The sequence below is a fragment of the Megalobrama amblycephala genome, linkage group LG11 (genome assembly GCF_018812025.1).
Source record: "Megalobrama amblycephala isolate DHTTF-2021 linkage group LG11, ASM1881202v1, whole genome shotgun sequence".
Lineage (NCBI taxonomy): Eukaryota > Metazoa > Chordata > Actinopteri > Cypriniformes > Xenocyprididae > Megalobrama > Megalobrama amblycephala.
The window spans coordinates 23299066-23320244 of record NC_063054.1 but is presented as its reverse complement, the minus strand read 5'-3'; the positions used below and the strand labels follow the sequence as shown (position 1 = coordinate 23320244).

The following is a 21179-nucleotide window of genomic DNA, read 5'->3' as shown; positions in this document are numbered from 1 at the left end:
GAGCATATTGATATATGAACACTAAAATCTATGAGAGATTAACTTGCAGATGAAACCGCTGCAGATGAAAATACGGGGATCATAATTTGTCATATATGAGGGTGGGAAGTATGCACTTATGTTTAAACAAAGATTTAGCCAAACAAAGATGAACCATAGATTTAACAAAATAATTCATACTGTATATATTTCTTTTTAGTTTTCATATCATCAGCCAGTCAGAGTCATCGTTGTTGATGTTAGACAGCCAATCGGAATGCTTCTTGTAAACACTCCTCTCTCTGTCAGAGGTCAGACATGGCGGCGTGCACAAGGAGGGCGAGAGAAATGATGGGCTTGCTACGAATTTTAAGAAATATAGCTCATAACGAACGTATGTTACTATGTTTTATATTCCCCATTACCAAGTCAATGTTAGATGGTAATAATAGAAGAGAGTACTAATGAGACGATCTTTAAAAACATCTCCTGCTCAACTAAATAGTTTACAGTATTATTTAATGAATCAGATAGATAACTATTACTGACACCTAAAATTATTAGTACATATACACAATACATTTTTTATTCCTAGGGCTTCTGTCGACGTCTGTGATGAGGCATGCTGCGGCGTCTGATGGACCTCCAAAATTCACCCCTCCGACCAAACCTGTTATCATAGACAAAACACAGAAAGAAGCATCTCTGCGACGGTATGTACATTGTTGTTGAATAAGTGCATATGTTTATGTTTTGGTATTGCAGGTTAATTGGAAAAGGTTTATTGGAACCTGTCACTCAGTCAAGTCAAGTCACCTTTATTTATATAGCGCTTTATACAATAGAGATTGTTTCATAGCAGCTTTACAAAATGATGCATTTCAGCTGAAGTCAGTTAGCATGGTAACATGTACAAATGAGATCTAGTTGGCAACAATTGTAGATGTATACGAATTATTGTTCGTGTTTTTTTAACGGCTTTCTGTAAATGAACTATAATAATCTGACTGATTGTAATCAAATCGATTAATTGGCAGAAGTTATTAATCCAGCACCTGTTTGTGATGTCATTAACGACAGTCCATTAACCACGACCGACGGAGGTTTCCACCACGTCACTCTGCTTTTGGGAAACGGTTGTGAATAGTTAAAGGGTTAGTTCACCCAAAAATGAAAATTATGTCATGTATTACTCACCCTCATGTCGTTCTACACTCGTAAGATCTTCGTTCACCTTCAGAACACAAATTAAGATATTTTTGATAAAATCCGATGGCTCAGTGAAGGCCTGCATAGACAGCAATATCATTCAAACTCTCAAGGTCCATTAATGTACTAAAAACATATTTGAAACAGTTTATGTGAGTACAGTGGTTCAATCTTAATATTATAAAGCGACACAAATAATTTTTGTGCGCCAAAAAAACAAAATAACGACTTCTCAACAATATCTATATGGGCCGATTTCAAAACACTGCTTCATGAAGCTTCTGAGCTTTATGAATCTTTTGTTTCGAATTAGTGATTCGGATCTTCTATCAAACGGCTAAACTGCTGAAATCACATGACTTTGGTGCTCTGATTCACTGATTTGATTCATAAAGCTCTGAAGCAGTTTTTGAAATTGGCCCATATAGATATTGTTGAAAAGTCGTTATTTTGTTTTTTTGGTGCACAAAAATCATTCTTGTCGTTTTATAATATTAAGATAGAACCACTGTACTCACATGAACATTTTCAAATATGTTTTTAGTACCTTTATGGACCTTGAGAGTAGGGCTGCAACGATTAATCACGATTAATCGTTTGCAAAATAAAAGTCTGTGTTTATGTAATATATATGTGTGTGTTCTGTGTATAATAATTATGTATATATAAATACACACACATTCATGTATATATTTAAGAAAAATGTTATATTTATATATAAAATATTTGTTTATATGTAATATAAAATATATATAAATATATATATATTTATAATACATGCATATATTTCTAAACTTTATACCTGTATGTGTGTGTATTTATATATACATAATTATTATACACAGAACACACACATATATATTACGTAAACACAGACTTTTATTTTGCAAACGATTAATCGCGATTAATCGCGATTAATCGTTGCAGCCCTACTTGAGAGTTTGAATGGCATTGCTGTCTATGGAGGCCTCACTGAGCCATCGGATTTCATCAAAAATATCTTGACTGAGGGTGAGTAATAAATGACATTATTTTCATTTTTGGGTGAGCTAACCCTTTAATTTCTCCAATGATGCACCACAGTGCACTGGTTAAGCAGCAGTTCAATTGCTTTACATAATAAATGTCTCTGTAGGTTTTTGAGTCCAGAATTCATCCCTCCTCGTCAGCGTACAAACCCTGTGAAGTTTTCCGTGGAACGGAAAGACATGATACAGAGACGGAAAGTTCTCAACATTCCAGAGTTTTATGTTGGTAAGAAATGTTATGGTGATGTGTGCTTGATATCATCTACAGATGAAAAACATCCCTCTCTCTTCCTCCTATAAATATTCTCTTTACCCTTTCATGTAGGCAGCATTTTAGGAGTGACCATGTCTGATCCTCACGCGAGCGGGAACCTGAATCGCTTCGTTGGAATCTGCACTCAGCGCTCTGGAAAAGGATTGGGTGCTACTTTTGTACTTAGGAATGTGGTCGATGGCCAGGGTAAAAACAACCTGTAACAATTAATTTTACCACCCAACCACAATCAATGGTGTTCATATAGGGTTGTAGGGCTGCAAGAACTAATCAGTATAAGCAATAATGATAGTTTGATTAATTCGTCGGAAAATACACACCGGTCGCTTCGTTTTACATTATTAAATAATGCATTTCTATGGACAAAACACATCTGAAAAATATCGGAGAATACATAGTGAGCTCCTACGGGACCCAAGCTGTCCTAAACTTGAGAATGCTTTATATTAAGCTCTTTAAACACACTCATGAATATAGCCTGTGTATAACATGGCTTGGGATAGCATGTGCTGTTTAAAGCATTTAATACATTTTTTCTCCAGCACGTAACTTATTTCATTTATTTTTTTTACCGTTGTAACCTAAATTTTGCGGTTATATCCTTATCTGTAAATGTTTGAAAGTCACTGAAGCATTTACATTTTGCATAAAGGCTGATCCTGACAGAAAGCGAGACTCCTTTTTATACTTCAAAGATTTCACTGAACGAACTGCAGTAGAATTGGAGCGTGATAATTCTGACTTTGCAATGTTAAATATGCAGTTTGTTGGATATTAAATTTTAAAATTAAATAAATATTAAATATATGTTTTAAATGCTACATTTTAAATGCTACATGTTATACAAGTAGTTGTATTTTTATGAGAGCAGTAAATGTAAAACAATTGTTGTAAGGGTGTATAAATGTAGCATATATATATATATATATATATATATATATATATATATATATATATATATATATATATATATATCCAGAATGTGTGTTTAGTCTGTGCATTTGTTTTGCTTTATTAAGTTTAAGAAAGTAATGTTTATATTTTAACCCCTTATTTTTGCACATAATGTGGTTGAGCATATAGCCTGCATACTTCAGTTTGCACACTGTTTGGAGGACAACATGGACTGGATGCAATGTTTTAAAAAAAAAATAAAATACTGAAAATAAAATGTAGCTTTCAATTCAGATAAATCAATTAATCAAAGACATAATCAACAGATTAAGCGATTATCAAAACAATTGTTAGTAGAAGCCCTATCATTCTGATTTGTTCTGGTTTTAATCATGGTATCCACTATACATGAAATCAAATTCTTTTTGACTTTCATTGCCATTTTGTCATGAATTTAGTAGTAATAGGTTTTCATTCATTGTAGGAGTGGAGATATGCTACGAGTTGTACAGTCCACGTATACGTAAGATTGAAGTGTTGAAGCTGGAGAAGAGACTGGATGACAATCTCATGTACTTGAGAGACGCTCTATCTGAGTATAGCACCTTTGACTTCAACATGCAACCTGTACATTATGAACTTACTGGAGATGTCCCAGTCAATCCGGTGAGACATTCCAGTAAAACATTTTTTACCTGTAACGTTCTGTAATGTTAAATTGTACACCTGCTGAGATTTTCCATCTGTTTCTGTCTTTCTCTTTTAGTTAAAAGTAAAAATGAAGCCAAAGCCATGGTCTAAACGCTGGGAGCGTCCCAAGTTTAACATTCAGGGAATCCGCTTTGACCTATGTTTGACCCCAGAGATGATGGAGCATGCTCAGAAGTGGGGAGAACCGTGGAGAGAGTACGATATGCTAAAGGAGTATGACACATCCAGCCTAAAGGAGCAGATCTTCCAGGAGGTAGAGGAAAATCTCAGCAAATAAGCAGTGCATAGAGACCGCCTGCAGACTGGACAGAGACAATCCCTGTGAAGGGAGATAAGGCTGGGGATGCTGAACTTTTAAGATGCTGAAAGGATCTGACATTAGTGAGAAATTCAGATGTGGTTCTGGGGTGTCCCTCAAAATAGTTTCTGGAGATACATTTAGATGACTTGGGGAGGAAAAAAAGTCATTGGAACTTTTCATCTGTGTGTCTATTTTAACGGCGATCATTTCTTTGCTGTTGTTTGTCATCTTATCTGTGCCACCAGTCAGTGTCTGCTAATGCAGTTTTGTATACAGTGATCCTGCTGCCTCTGACCAATAGAGGGCAGCAGAGAACACTCGAAGAAATGTAAATTGATATCTGAATAGTAAATAAAAAAAAAAAATCATGAAAGATTATCCTTATTCCATACTTAAGTAATAAGATTGTGCAGAGTTGTTTCATGTAGTCTAATTTTGCATTTGCTCACAGTCGGAAAATAAGTTCCACTACCATTTAAATGTTTGGGGTCAGTAAGATTATAAAAAAAAAAAAAAAAAATGAACACTTTTATTCAACAAGGATTACATTGATCAGTTAATTTGAAAGTAAAATCATTTACACACAGATGTGTGTGTGTGTGTATGATGGATAGATATAGATAGATAGATAGATAGATAGATAGATAGATAGATAGATAGATAGATAGATAGAAGATAGATGCATACACATACTGTATGTATATTCACACATGCATAAATACACATATATACACACATACTGTATGTATATTCACACATATACATGCATAAATACACAAATATATGTATATGTGTTTGTTTGTTTATTTATTTATTTATGTGTATTGAATATGTACTGAATCGTGATGGCAAAGCTAAATTTTCAGCAGTCACATGATAACATACACCTTCAAAAATCATTCTTATATGTTGATTTGGTACTCAAGCAACATTTCCTCTTATTGTCAATGTTAAAAACAGTTGTTTAAATAATACTTAATATTTTGTGGATTTTTTTTTCAGTATTTGCTGAATAGAAAGGCCAAAAGAACAGAATTTGTTTTAAAGTGTTGGGGAAAGTTACTTTTAAAAGTAATGCATTACAATATTGCGTTACTTCCAAAAAAAGTAACGGTAACAGACCAATATAGGCTGGCTGGGTTAGTATGTTTTCCAGTTGGGCGTTTTAATACAAAATTCTCAGTCTTTTGAAACATGCTCAACGAACATCCCATTTCAACAAAGGAGTGCACAGATTTTCATATCAGTGACTTCTAATGTCCAGGCCTAGTATTTAAACTCTCTGCTAGATATGCATAATCCACAGCGTGAATTTGCCACATAATTTTAGTGACATGGTATTTTGTCCGAGCTCATCTGGAGCAGCTCGCGCTAATCCTCACGCACATCTGTGCAAGATGTAGTGCTACAGAGAGCGCGCGCCCGAAGCTCCGCCCATCCTGCTGTTGTCAGTGACGTCAGCCCTATCACTTGTGGATAGTGAAACGACGCCGCAGTCAGTCAGCGCTCTGCAGTGAGCAGGTACAGCCGATCCTTCACCTGGATACCAAAACCACACATCGCCCGTTATCCACGGATATTTCCGGTTACCCTGGCGCTGTTTTTATGAAATCAGAATAACACTGTGTCTTTCTCTTTCGCGATATTCACGGTAAGCATTTATACTTGGCAGTTCCCTGTAGGTTTACTCTATTGTGATGCTTGCAATAGGGTTGTCGTCTATTGTTAATGTTTAAAAATAGCTTTTCAATATATTCTATGTTTAATGAGCAAATTTTAAAAGCTTAACCATTTTATCTGTGAGAAAAAAAGCTCAGTTTCGGAACAAAAGCCCGGAACGTGCTGGAGAAAGAGCGGAATCGAAGCCATTGATTTCAATCACATAACGGACAAACTTGTTGTGCAGGTTGTGAACTTGTACAGCAACTCAATCCGTTTTAAGCTCCATAATAAGATGAAACATAAGAACTGGTTCATTGTAAGTGTTTCCCAGCGGGCCGCTGAAAGTGTCGTCAGAGAGGCAACATACCTGTCCCACTAGTGCACCTGCCTCCAGGATACCTGTGTACTTCTACAATGACCCTCATCATCCAGCCTCAGTGCATATAGGATAGGGAATGCACTTGTTTTAATAACAGCTGGCTCATTTGTGTAGTCAATTAGCACAAAGTTCTTGTTACATATATGCATGTATACATATGAAGTATGGATGACACATTAAGCCATTTTTATTCAGGATTAAAGTTACATTGTTCACTTATGCTTGGCACATGTTGTGGGGTTGGCTTGGAACAGTGTTAAAATATTGTAGCAGTGAAGCGCAACAAACAGAAAAGATTGATGATTTATTTTTTTGATGTTTAAATTAAATTGTATATGATAAAATAAGCCATTTCCACAATTGTTTTAACATTATTTATTGATTTATGCATGCTTTCAACTATTTTTATTGCCTTACCCATACAATCAGGACTAGCTTGGCCCTAAAATTTCAGAATCAGCCAGTGCCCCTTAAAGGGATAGTTCACCCAAAAATGAAAATTTGATGTTTATCTGCTTACCCCCAGCACATCCAAGATGTAGGTGACTTAGTTTCTTCAGTAGAACACAAATGATGATTTTTAACTCCAACCATTACAGTCTGTTAGTCGTATAATGCATGTCAATGGTAACAAAATCTATGAGAGTAAAAAAAAAACATGCACAGACAAATCCAAATTAAACCCTGCAGCTCGTGACGACACATTGATGTCCTAAGACACGAAACGATCAGTTTGTGCGAGAAACCAAATAGTATTTATATCATTTTTTACCTCTAATACACCACTATGTCCAACTGCCTGTTGGACAGAGCGAGCACGGCATCAGGTATGTGTGTGTTTCTGCTATTTAGAGTTCATTGTTTGAATCAGCTATTAATTATTCTTATTGTATACTACTGTACATACCCCAGCCAACCCTGAAACCAATGTGCCAACCACCCTCACTCTCACTTTACTTCAGGCATCATAATCCAAACTATAACTCCATGGTTTCATTCATGTACTTTAAAATGTATTTTGCTAAAACATTATTAGCTCGCGGTTATTTTTTGTTTTGACAGAAAAAAATAACACTAAAACATTAAAATGACCTTTTAATGTTCTTTTTTTGTGGGGAAACATTTTACAATAAGGTCCTATTACTTATTTGGTAATGCATTAACTAGCAATGAGTTATACATTCATTAATCTTTGTTAATGTTATCTTATGTCCATTAAATAATATTAACAGATATACTTTTGATTTTATGAGGTATTAGTAAATGTTGAAATTAAGCTAAATACATACTAGAAGTATTTTTCTCTGTTAGTTCATGTTAACTAATGTAAATAATTTTGGATTAAGAAGGCTAACACAACTTTGTGACACCTAATTATGACCCACAAAACAAGTGTGTAACAACCAACACTGGTTTCATCATGTTGTTCATTAATATTACTCCGAATTTACTCATAAAATTACACTGTAATGTGACGTGTGAGCCAGGCTATTTCCTTTGAAGTTTTTTAGATTCACAGACCGTTGTAGAAGTAGGTTATGTAGTGTGTGCCAACTGCCATATATTCTCATAACTCTCTCCCTCCAAGGCTAACGCTGTTAATCAAAGCACAGAGGCTACAATCTGTTTCGGTTCTTGCATCTTCTTCAGTATGTGGGGCACGGGCCAGTCGCAGTAGTAAATAACCTGAGTGATGAATGGATGAGTCTGATCAGGAGAAATATGCTGACCATCATTTCTTTTCTCTTATCGGCACAGTGATAAACACACTTCTGTTGTTAATTTGCTGAAATACACCACTGTAATGAACTTAGGCGGGATATTTTGTTTTTAAAGCATCAATGTTCTGGAATAATGTTGAGTTGTTTTAATGTTCGGTTAGATTCTCTATGTGGTCTTGAGTAGCCTAATCTTTGTGTAAATGTCAGTGGAATTTATACTTCATTGCAATTGTCTTTGGAAGATGTAAATCAAGTCATAAATTGTGCTAACATCACACTCATATGCAGGCAGGGTCTTTATCTAAAGAATATATGCAGATTACATAATTTCCAGGGAGGTTAGTAGGGGTAATATTCATGTATACAAGATGGAAAGTGTTGCTGTACACTACCATTTTGGGTCAGCAAGATTTTTTTTTTTTTTTAAATAAATGAATACTTCTATTCAGCAAGGATGCTGTTCTTTTGAACTTTCTAATCAAAAAATCCTGATAAAAATGTATGCTTGTTTCCACAAACAGCTCAATCTTATATTCATAATCACAAAATCAGTTTGAATGGCCGCTGAGGAAAGCAATATCTTTTTCTTTGTCCTTTTAACATTTAAGAGGATTTCCCATGACAGCGCTAGTCAATACATTTGTCAGTTGCATCTCGTAAGATGCTGTTTAAAGTAAAAACAACGTCCTTGTTTCAGTCCATTTCAATATGAAAGTCTTTGCGACTGACTGACTCACTCATAAAGACAGTCTTTGCCTCCATCTAATGGCATATTAACGGACTCTTTCTCAATACCAAAAATGACGACATGTTATTTATATAAACAGTTCAGTCAAGTGTACAAAAGCAGCGCTCTAGTTAGTAACGTTAGCGTTACAGTATGTCATTTCAATGTAAATATAAAGATATGAAACTTAATGTAGCTCTTAAGCCAAAGCTATTAGCTCTGTAACAAGAAATAGATTAATAAGACCAAAGATTGCCCATTTGATATACCGAATTATACCCCAAGTTTAAATGCTATCTACATAAGAGCCAGCGGTAAATTCCCAAAGGACTGGCCGAGATGAAGCTGTTCTCTGTGGGTACATGAGTGCTGACGGCCTGGAGCTCACATCTCAGAAAGCGTCTAAACAAGTTTTCAAATAAGCACTATGTTTTGCATATCTGAAGTCTAAACAACTAAATTCTCGATTACATTCCATTGCAAAATAACAGTAGTATCTATAAAAAATATGATGGGTTTGCTCATCCGCCATGACACTCGCTGTAAGAATGCTGAAAGCGGAGTGAAACGGTTCCTGTGGCGATACTGGTAGAATATTGCATGGCTGGAAAGGCCTCTCAGCCAATAAGATTAGAGAACCAGAACGAACTGTTGTATAAAATATAATATCCCAAAATGTACTAATGAATATGACTTTAAACAATGTGAATTGCTTGACTTGATAATGATTTGACATCAACTCTTGAGAGATGTCATTTGTGGACAGAGTGAAGTAAAAGTGCCTATATAAAGTGTGTGTGGTTGGCGTGACATGCTTTCTATTTGAGTTTCTTATCTCGTTCGCTAAATTTTCACTCCTGAATGCCAACCACCCATGTTCTGTGCGAGCACTGGTGTGTGTGTGTGTGAATCTCCCAGTGGGAACAGGGTGGAGTGCCCCAGAAATATGCCTTATATGTCACACACAGTGAGAGAGAGGATTGCTTCCTACTAGAGGATGTTGGCTGCCCTAAATATCAATAGTAGTGTGTGTGTTTGAGAGAGAGAGAGAGAGAGAGTTTACCAGTGAGAGAAGAGAAAGGCTGAAAATGAAATGGTGTTTGTGTCCTCAAAACACTCTTTAATAATATAATCAAATCTGCGAGTTCAATTCTCTTGCTGTATGTCATTCAGTACACAACAATATTGCACTGTGAATATCAATGGAGTTACTCTTACAAAACTTCACTGCTGTTCCTGTTCACCTTCAAATGTAAAAAGACAGAGAAAAGTTTCTCTAAGCTTCTCTGTTGAGGAGAAAAAGAGATTCCTCATGGAATTAGAATGATAGACGTGCCTCTCTGAACTTAAAAAAAAAAGACATTTCCAAGTTGGATGGTGGACCTGGCTGAAACTAAGTGCAGTAGAGAAGACAAGCGGTTCCTTGAACGTGCACTTTCAAGAGAACGTGGCCCCCGCCTTCAGTGCTACTGTTTATACATGCAAAAATGCTCTGAACTATGAGAAAAAAGCATGCTAAAGGGAACTGAAGCTTGAGCACCACTTGTGTAACTCTACTTTAGATAAGTACTTGCGTGTGGTGAAAAAAGGTGAGACTTAAAAGATCTGTTGCTGCAGTTCCTCCCTGTACTACAATTAATAAATTATGTACAGAAATGCAGGAGTACTTGCATCTCTCATTTTTAGCCAAAGTTCTTTAATTTCACCTGGCGTCCATCTTGGAAATGCTATTTGGCAGCTATTTTCTATGTAGATAATGGAGATTTGGAATTAGAGAATTAGCTTTTTGTGTGTGTGTACAAGAAAAATGTGCCTCTACCTACATTTTTGCAAAACTCCAAAAACATTCCTATATATACAATTCACTGCAGATTTCAACAGAAAAGACCACTAGAGGCAGTAAAATGTCAACAACTTTTTCATACCTTTTCATGTGAATTATTACAAGGCATAACTATATGTTATGACCTCAAAACATTCTTATAGTTTATGATTTGTAAACTAGTACATTTCGACATTTGCATCACATTAATGTATGCATCGTGCGTTTTTACCTCACGTCTGCTTTTGTTAACACTATCGGTTAGGCTTAGGGTAGGTTTTAGAGAGCAATGAGAGCAATGGTTAATGTTTCCAGTCTATGCCAGATTCACGTTCGTACGTTTCAGATAAAACTAAATTAGCTTTTAGTGCCACTGACTGGACATTTCGCTATTTCGATATACTGTAAGTGTCACGAAATTTGCAAGTCGTAACATAATATCATTTTGTTTTTTATTTATTTGAGTAAAATAAGGTCTGTGCCTTACTTAAAGAGACTTCAAGTAAATTTTGAAGCTGCTGTGTTGTTTACAAATGTAAGTTGCTAACAGTTTGCTAAATAGGGACAACTGCCACGACAATTTGAGCTTGATTGAATAATCACACTGTTGTCGCCCTTATGTAGCAACTTCTTAGCAACTTACACTTTTAAAGTACAGTATTTTCAAATTTCATGGGTATGAGTTGTATAACAAAATGTGAAAGTGTCTTGAAGAAGTATTAAAGGTGCCCTCGAATGAAAAATTGAATTTATCTTGGCATAGTTGAAGAACAAGAGTTCAGTACATGGAAAAGACATACATTGAGTTTCAAAAACCCATTGCTTCCTCTTTCTTATGTAAATCTAATTTGTTTAAAAGACTTCCGGAAAACACACGGATCTCAACATAACACCGACTGTTACGTAACAGTCGGGGTGTACGCCCCCAATATTTGCATATATGCCAGCCCATGTTCAAGCATTAGACAAGGAAAGGCAGTATTAACGTCTGGATCTGTGCACAGACAAGGTAAGCAAGCAAGAACAACAGCGAAAAATGGCAGATGGAGCAATAATAACTGACATGATCCATGATAACATGATATTTTTAGTGATATTTGTAAACTGTCTTTCTAAATGTTTCGTTAGCATGTTGCTAATGTACGTTACTGTTAAATGTGGTTAAAGTTACCATCGTTTATTACTGTATTCACGGAGACAAGAGAGCCGTCGCTATTTTCATTTTTAAACACTTGCAGTCTGTATAATTCATGAATACAATTTCATTCTTTATAAATCTCTCCAACAGTGTGTAATGTTAGCTTTAGCCACAGAGCATAGCCTCAAACTCATAGAGAATCAAATGTGAACATCAAAATAAATACTTTACTCACATAATTCGAAGCATGCATACAGCATGCATGACGAACATCTTGTAAAGATCCATTTGAGGGTTATATTAGCTGTGTGAACTAAATGCGCTGTAATATAGTCGAGAGCTCGTGAGGCAGGGGGCACGCGATTTAAAGGGGCGGCGACTGAAAAAATCAGTGTATAGTTAATGATGCCCCAAAATAGGCAGTTAAAAAAAAATAATTTAAAAAAATCTATGGGGTATTTTGAGCTTAAACTTCACAGACACGTTCAGGAGACACCTTAGACTTATATTACATCTTGTGAAAAAGCATTCTTGGGCACCTTTAAACACAGAGCTTATTTATTCTGTCCAAAACCGCAAGCTTGGCAAATTAGCCTCCCATTAACGAATTAGCTCCAAATCGACATTATGACTTAATAGTGAAGTACAAGTATGCAGCTCCTTTTATTAAATTTTGTTTTAATAATGGCAAATAAATCCAGCCAGAAAATCTGAAAAAAGTGGTAAAGTAAATGTTTGTAGAAAATAATGCTAAAAGCTTTAGCTTCTGTAGGTATGATAAAAGTCTAAATGATTTTCTGTGGTAATCGACAACACTTCATTTGTTTTTAACTCTCAATATTGCATTACGTTATGATCATTTAGCTGACTCACTTTTCATCTGTGGATATGCTGCTGTTTACTACCAGCATCTGGAGATTTGTATTCTATGAGTCTGCTAATCATACAGATACGATATAGAGAGTTGCCGCTCTCTTTAAATTTGTAGAGGTGTTTTATTGTTCACTTTCACCTCTGTACAACTCTCTGAATGGCTAGTGTGGTCTCTGCTGGCATGTTTCATATGCTTGTTTCCTGTGTGGACAGAGGAGCCCTTATTCCCCTTCCCTGCACAAAGCATGCTGGGTAGTGCACTCAGAACAGACATGTGCTGTGTGAGGAGAGTGACATGCTGATGAATGCTGATTTGCCAGTGCTGCAGGTGTCCATCACTAACAGTTCAAGGGGCATTTGTATGTGACTGTGTGAGATAAAGTAAAAGATTGATAGGGACGGGACAAACAAAGGCAAGCAGAATGAAAGGGAGAGCAAGGAACAAGAACCCATACTGGTAGAATTTAGCCTTACCTGTTGTTTTTCATGCGAGTTTTCTTGTATGTGAGGTTCTGACGGAAGGATTTTAGATAGGATAGCATGTTACTGTGTTTGTGTGTGTTTAAAGGAGAGCTTGTATATCGTGTTCCATGGCTTGAAGGCTCAGACTCTGTTTGCAGATCTAACACCAACTCTTGGCTTGCACATACACAAACACACATTCACACTACATGCATAATGGCGATATTGTCTGTATTGACACAAATGAGGAAGCACTCTAGATAACAAATGGCAATTAAAGGTTTTCTTGTACCCCACAGTCCCATCAGTAAGGTTCAATATTCAATACTCCTTTGGAGAACAAAGAAATTATAATTTTAACTCATTTTATACTGTATCTCATTTAGCATTTTTAAAGACATTATTACACTTCAAACAATTAATGCTGTGGGTGAAAAACAGACTCAGAAACCTAGCTTAATTTCTGAATTTGCCAAGCTATTAAAAAAAGGAAATATACTGGTGCATATCAAATATGAAATATTTATATATTACACTTGTAAACATTTATATGTTAGACCATAAATGACACTTGTACATATATATATGTATATATGAACTGTAAATATATTAGGCCACCATTAGATGTTTTTTAGCTATGGTATAATGACCACATATAATTATTGTCTCTTTATTAGAATATAACCAGAAAATATAGGAAATTTGTATGCAGTATTAAAAAACGACTTCTGTAGGCTAAAGTGGCAAGTATTTAGTTACCTCCCCTTACATTTGAGCAATAGCAGAACCTGGCTTTCTTAAACCTAAATGGAACAGTAAAGGACTGATGCCAAGAAACTTTCAAAATATGATGAGAAGTTTCACAGATTTTCTTCTTTGAGAAAATGGAAGAAGTCTAGGAGGTTACACTAAATACTGATTTTTGCTTAAAGAAGCCATTTTGTTCAGATTTTTTTTTTTTTTTTTTTTTTACATTTTGTGTACAGCAGGGAGAGAAAACTAAACAAAAATGCTTTTTTTGAAAAAGTAGTATTTTACTGAACAAATTGCGTCTCCGTCTTTAAATGAGTTCAGTAATAATTAAAAGTTTCTTAAGGATAAAAAAAAGATCTCTGCTAATGCTGTAAACTATATAGTGAGCCCTTACTTGCACATTTCTATAATATTAAAGGTGCCCTAGAATTAAAAATTGAATTTATATTGGCATAGTTAAATAAAAAGAGTTCAGTACATGGAAATGACATACAGTGAGTCTCAAACTCCATTGTTTCCTCCTTCTTATATAAATCTCATTTGTTTAACAGACCTCCGAAGAACAGGCGAATCTCAACATAACACCGACTGTTACGTAACAGTCGGGATCATTAATATGTATGCCCCCAATATTTGCATATGCCAGACCATGATCGAGGCATTACACAAGGGCAGGACATCTGGATGTGCACAGCTGAATCATCAGACTAGGTCAGCAAGCAAGAACAATTGCGGAAAATGGCAGATGGAGCAATAATAACTGACATGATCCATGATAACATGATATTTTTAGTGATATTTGTAAACTGTCTTTCTAAATGTTTCGTTAGCATGTTGCTAATGTACTGTTAAATGTGGTTAAAGTTACCATTGTTTCTTATTGTATTCACGGAGACAAGAGCCGTCGTTATTTTCATTATTAAACACTTGCAGTCTGTATAATTCATAAACACAACTTCATTCTTTATAAATCTCTCCAACAGTGTAGCATTAGCCGTTAGCCACGGAGCATATAGCCTCAAACTCATTCAGAATCAAATGTAAACATCCAAATAAATACAATACTCACATAATCCGACGCATACATGCAGTATGCATGACGAACACTTTGTAAAGATCCATTTTGAGGGTTATATTAGCTGTGTAAACTTTGTTTATGCACTGTTTAAGGCAAGCGCGAGCTCCATGGGCGGGAGCGCGCGATTTAAATGGGCCGCAGCATGAATCGGCGCATTTCTAATTATGCCCCAAAATAGGCAGTTAAAAAATGAATTAAAAAAATCTATGGGGTATTTTGAGCTGAAACTTCTCAGACACATTCAGGGGACACCTTAGACTTATATTACATCTTGTAAAAAAACGTTCGATGGCATCTTTAAAGGTAGAGCCCAAACTATTAGCCTAAATTCAGTTGCTATTTATTTTTTTAGATACAATCAACACTCTAATAACAAATTGTATGCAAACTTGTAAACTGCACATAAGGCAGTTTTTGCTTTAACTTCTAAATCTAATTATAAAATTATGTTTTTACTCCAATTTGTTGTTGAAATATAATCATTTACACAGTGGCTGTCATTTTCATGACAGATTTATTTAAACATAGCCTAAAATTATTAAATAATCAAGACATCACTAACAAATTAAATAAAATATAATGAATGTATAGGCTAATAGTACTGTATTTAGCGAAAGAGTTGACACAATGTTTACAAGCTGTTTTATTGATGTCTTTCCACCGTTGAAACACTGAGCAATTACACTAGATTATACGTTTCAGTAAGTTGTACTGTATCTTTCAACATACCTTCAGATGTTCATTCATGTTTATTCTGTAACTAGAATTAAAGAGGAAAAGATGATCGCATTCACTCGCGCTCAACGCTGCCGCCTGAACTGAGGTGCCTGTACAGTGATCTGTTACGCCACATTAAAGAGCATCAAATGGCATTTTTTTGTTTGAATTTCTTGATAAAATGGACAGAATTTGAAAGATTACACTTTGTTTATTATCGAAAGTAACAAAACACGTAACTTATTGCGATTATTTGTGGTTAGGCTACAACGCTTTATTTGTCGTGTAGATGCAATGGGCCAGGGACGGGCGCGTTCGGTACGCCATGAGAGTGTCGCGGTAAGTACCGTGGGCGGTGTGTTGCGTTTTTTTCAGTTCGGTTTGAATATCGTGCCTGTTTAATGAAAACCCATGGCTGATATAAAGTGCACTGAGACGTAATTCAGAGAAAGAGCGACTTTACTTACTTTACTGTATGTATCTCTGTCTGTCTTATAGTGTCTTAGTGAATATTTGTGTATCTATGCAGCTTGAATGTTTTTTGCCCATTTTTCCAAATTATCCTTCTGTGTGTACGGAATTCAAGAGTAACTCCCAATATTGTAATGACTGCAATATATATATATTTTTTTTACCAGTTTTAAACAATAGTAGTGACCAGAGCCTGGCCCATTTTTAGTATAGCTGCTGTCAAGAAAGGCATAAAACATGTATTACTTGTGGTAACATTTGATTGAACCTCACTGTTTAGGAGTGAATGCAGATATAGATTGTGGTTGTCAGTCACAGAATTAAGCATTTAGAAGAAGAGTGACAGTGTATTTAGCTGCAGTGTGTACGTGATAGCAAGAAAGGTGTTAGAGTTACTCTAATAAACATGGAACTGCAAGTCGTGCTGTAAGATCACTGATGTACGAAGTCCTCTCTTCTCTCTCGCATCATCTCTGCTGCATTAGACAGAGAGAGACGCAATTTAATATTCAATCTAGTTCAGTCTACATGAAAAAAGTGAAATTGAGAATGGAATTTAGAGAGCAGTGTTTAATAAGCAATTCATCCTGGGTCCATTACACCTCTGAACCTCTCATCCACATCCCGAGCCTCTCTAGAGCGCAAGTTGTTCTAGAAATCCTCCATGTGTAGCAGCAGAATTTCTAAATTAAAAAATAGAAATGACTCCTTTCCTGGTTCCCATAAACACTGAACAATGTGAATAAATGGACTGTGGATCACATTTAGTTGTCTCTGCGGCTTTATGCAAATTATGTGGTGGATTATATTAAGCTGTTTTAGAAATGAATCAGAATTTTCCCCCTGTTCAACTAGTAATGACATGCAAATGTCAGGTGTTTACTATGTGCATACAAATGAACTAAGAATTCTATTGTGTGAGAATAAAATGTGTTTTGTTTCTTTGACATTTAGTTTATTGCTTTGGGTCTGTGGATAGTTTTTGTACATATTTGATAGAAAAAGTTGAATGTTCACTTTAGGTTTAAACGTCATGTTCATATTTGAATGTGTCTTATACTCTCTCTAATACAGGAAGTTTTTCTGCAAATATTATCCAGAGGTTGGCATTATAAATTTAATTAAATTCTTTTTAATTCTTTTGTTACATAAAGATGTTTAACTTGAATGAAAAATGGAAATTGGAAATAGTTATATAGTTCATTTTAATTCTCTTATATTGTTCACTGGAAGAAAATCTCTGTTATATTTTGAGCCTGAATGAAATAATTGGGTTAAATTGAATAGGAAAAATGTTTGTTTGAGTATGGAAAGATGCTGATATGGTCTGTATAGATGTGTATGTGTATGTGTTTGTTTTCAAGGATTGAGATCAACTTCATCTAATCTTCACTCCACTAGCTTGATGCCTGTTAAACTGTGTGTGTGTGTGTGTGTGTGTGTGTGTGTGTGTGTATATATATATGTATACATTTAAAACATATATTTAGTGAGGTTTTTGGACAAAAGGTAAAATATGAAAGGCAAGTTAGGCAAAGTAAAATATTGAAGTGCATTCTTTTGTATTAAAACCAATCAAAGCAGCCTAAAGAGGTTTTGAGTTTCAGTGTGTGTGAATGTGTGAGAACCAACCCAGTCCAAACAACCACAGATCCTGTCTGTCTCAGCTTTCAGCTCTTTAATCTATACATCAGTCTATTAACCCTCCATTTATTGATCTGTAATGGACTCTTTATTTGCACATAGTAGATTAGTAGAGGACGAGAACCCTGGATCACATCTTCACTCTCATTATCTCCATCTCTCCTCTCTTCTGCCTCAAATGGCAATCTCAAGAGTGTCAGAACATATTAAGTTGAACACTATACAAAGAAGCTTTATAACTTAATGGGGTTTTAAGCATTTCCACAGTTTGAAGGAATCTTTACCCAACAAAATGAAATACTTTTATTACTTCTATTATTGCTAATTTTAAAAGTACTTTAAGTTTGGTATGTCATGAAACATTCATTTTACTATGAAAATTTTTCATAATGAGTGATAAGATTCTAGCAATCATAGCAAATATGATGAATAGATTTAAGGTTAAACATAAGCCTTTGGTTTGACTGCATGACATGAAACTGAGATGAAGGGAGGCCTTTATATCCAATCCTCTCAGTGTAGCAGTTACACTGTAATGATACTGTTAACCTCTGTAGTCTGCAGAAATGAATGATACTGTGCTGTTCATGAATCATATACGTGAGCGAGATATCTCTCTAAGCACATAAGCCTCAGTATTCCTTAATGCAAAACCGATGATGCCTCACTGCTTTAGCGTTATAAATTAGATAGGACAGTGAAATTTACACACAAGCTAATGGAAGAGAAGAAAAGGAAACGGGATTCGGAAAGGACTTGAACTCGGATCACTTGTTATTAAGGCAGTAGATCAGACATGTTTTGCACTGTAATGTTTTGCCTTGTTTGTCCTTTTTATACAGTTTGTTGACACTTCTGACTCAAGTAACTTGCTGTTATTGCATTGCAGCATGCTGGTGAAGAGGTAATAATACCATAAGATACTATTGTAACAGTGCAAAATCATGCGCTGTCTAAATGTAATTTACGCATAAAAGCATATAATCTAGCAGTCAGTGCTATTATAGAGCTCTGACTCTCCTGGGAGCCATAAAAGCAGCACAACATATTACAATGCAATAATGCAGTGCTATTTTGTAAGTGTGGCCTGGCTAAGCTGTTTGTGGCATTGTAACTGGACAAAACAAATCATAAAAAGCATTATGAAATGCGAAAGTCTTTGTTTTTGTCAATGATTAATGTTAAATGTGACTGAAATTCCTGTTGTGAAAGCAAGGAGCTTGTTGCAGAGTAAACTTTGTTTTGAAAAAAAGTTTTGACAACCTTTCTAACCAACAGGGTTATTAAAAGATTAGTTCACTTTCAAATTAAAATTTCCAGATAATTTACTCACCCCCATGTCACCCAAGATGTTCATGTCTTTCTTTCTTCAGTCGAAAAGAAATTAAGGTTTTTGATGAAAACATTCCAGGATTATTCTCCTTATAGTGGACTTCAATGGAGCCCAAACGGTTGAAGAACTTCAAAACATTCTACACGATCCCAGACGAGGGATAAGGGTCTTATCTAGAGAAAACATTGATCATTTTCTAAATATATATATATATAGTTTTATCAATAAAATCTTGAACTAGCTCTCTTCTTCTCTATTAGAATTCCAGCAGTGTAGACGCTACTAAGTGTATTACTGCCCTCCACAGGTTAAAGTTTGAACTAATTGTTATATACATGCACTAGCATATTGTATATGACAATTTAGTTCAAACTTTGACCTGCGGAGGGCAGTAATACACTTATCAGTGTCTACACTACTGGAATTCAAATAGAGAAGAAGAAGAAGAGAGCTAGTTCAAGATGAGCATTTATGGTTAAAATGGGCTCCATTGAAGTCCACTTCAGTGGAAAATAATCCTGGAATGTTTTCATCAAAAACCTTCATTTCTTTTCGACTGAAGAAAGAAAGACATGAACATCTTGGATGACATGGGGGTGAGTAAATTATCAGGAAATTTTAATTTGAAAGTGAACTAATCCTTTAATCTTAGAGTAAATATAAAGTTTACACTGCAAGGTAGGAATGAGAATTGATTGCGCAATTTGGGCCTGTAAACCTTTTCACATATTAGATGCATGGATGTTTTAAAAGGGACCGTTTAGGCAAAATTCACTTTTACACAGTGTTTAAACATAAATGTGTGTTGGCAGTGTGTGTAAACAACCAACATCAGAGCCACTGAGGACGCAGTGCATTTGTTTTATTTTTGAAGGGAATGCGCCCCCATATACCTAAATTCATTTATGTCTTCGCAAATCATTTTACACCAGATTGCTTTGTGAACGAGGGTCAATACAAAGGGACAATACAAAACAGGTTTTGCTAAAAGTTGTTACTCAAGGATGGATCAGTACCAACTAGGGCTGCACGATATATCGCATGAGATTGTCACGCGCATTTCGTCAGTAAAGCCGGTTCCCTGATTACCGCTAAATCGCCATCACCTGCTTTCAATTGAAACGGCATTTAATAGACAGAACCGTAGATCACTGAAGAGCCACGCAATATCGCGTTCATATTGCAGATGAATCGCCTTCGATAATGAACGCGATATTGCGTGGCTTTTCAGTGATCTACGGCTCTGTCTATTAAATGGCGCTCCATTTGAAAGCAGGTGATGGCGATTTAGCGGTAATCAGGGAACCGGCTTTACTGACGAAATGCGCGTGACAACCTCATGCGATATATCGTGCAGCCCTAGTACCAACTGTTTGTGATCCAGCTTATAGTCTCCGGAGCAATACTGGTTACGGTAATAATGAAGGGGAGAGCACTTTATTACAGTTCATCGGAGTTGTTTTACAGATATAAATTTACCAGTGTATTAAGCACCCCCTGAAAAGGCATAAGGTCTGTATATATTTGTTTACTGTTAGTTGTAATGAGCGATTTTGTTTAATTGGCTGTGTATTTTGATGAAAATGCAAGGGAAAGAGAGAGTTTATGGATAAAACTTTAATGCGCACTTCTTGTACTGTGTTTTGTTCAGTTCTTATGGTGATTTTCTGGAGTTAAAACAGACACTTCATCTTTTATGTAATGTACAGTAAACTTCATAAAACTCATCAGTAGTCTGCTACAACAGGGTTGTACTTATAGTGGATAAAAGCAAGATGACAACATAAGTTATAACCTTCATTAAACTAAACTATACCTGTATCTCCATACAGCATATATTCTCTATCTCAGGCATCATTGTCTGACTCCAGTTTGAACATATCAGGCTAAATACCACTACTGACAGTTTCTGACATTTTCAGTGCATGAGATTGTCCTGTTTTGTTGTTGCATGAGCTCTTGAAGCTCCGCCCTCTTCTTGAAAGGGGGCGGGAGCAGCAGCT

At 35.7% G+C, this 21179-nt stretch overlaps 2 protein-coding genes across 6 annotated transcripts in view; both read left to right on the top strand.

Moving 5' to 3' along the window:
* The first annotated feature begins 212 nt into the window (after nt 1–212).
* On the top strand, nt 213–4769 carry mrpl19 (mitochondrial ribosomal protein L19). Its single transcript, XM_048206790.1, has 6 exons — nt 213–373; nt 575–692; nt 2324–2442; nt 2542–2676; nt 3869–4050; nt 4151–4769. Exons 1-6 carry the CDS (start codon nt 298–300, stop codon nt 4370–4372), a joined length of 852 nt encoding a protein of 283 aa, XP_048062747.1. The 5' UTR covers nt 213–297; the 3' UTR covers nt 4373–4769.
* Nucleotides 4770–5870: 1101 nt separating this feature from the next.
* Nucleotides 5871–21179, top strand: part of itsn2a (intersectin 2a) — a 59664-nt gene continuing 44355 nt past the window's right edge. For 2 of the 5 annotated variants that reach the window (XM_048206772.1, XM_048206771.1), the window contains exon 1: nt 5872–6047. The gene's annotated coding sequence lies outside the window, so the exon portion shown is untranslated. Of the gene's footprint in view, nt 6048–21179 lie in introns of all 5 variants that reach the window. The other 3 variants (XM_048206776.1, XM_048206774.1, XM_048206775.1) reach the window with 2 other exon arrangements.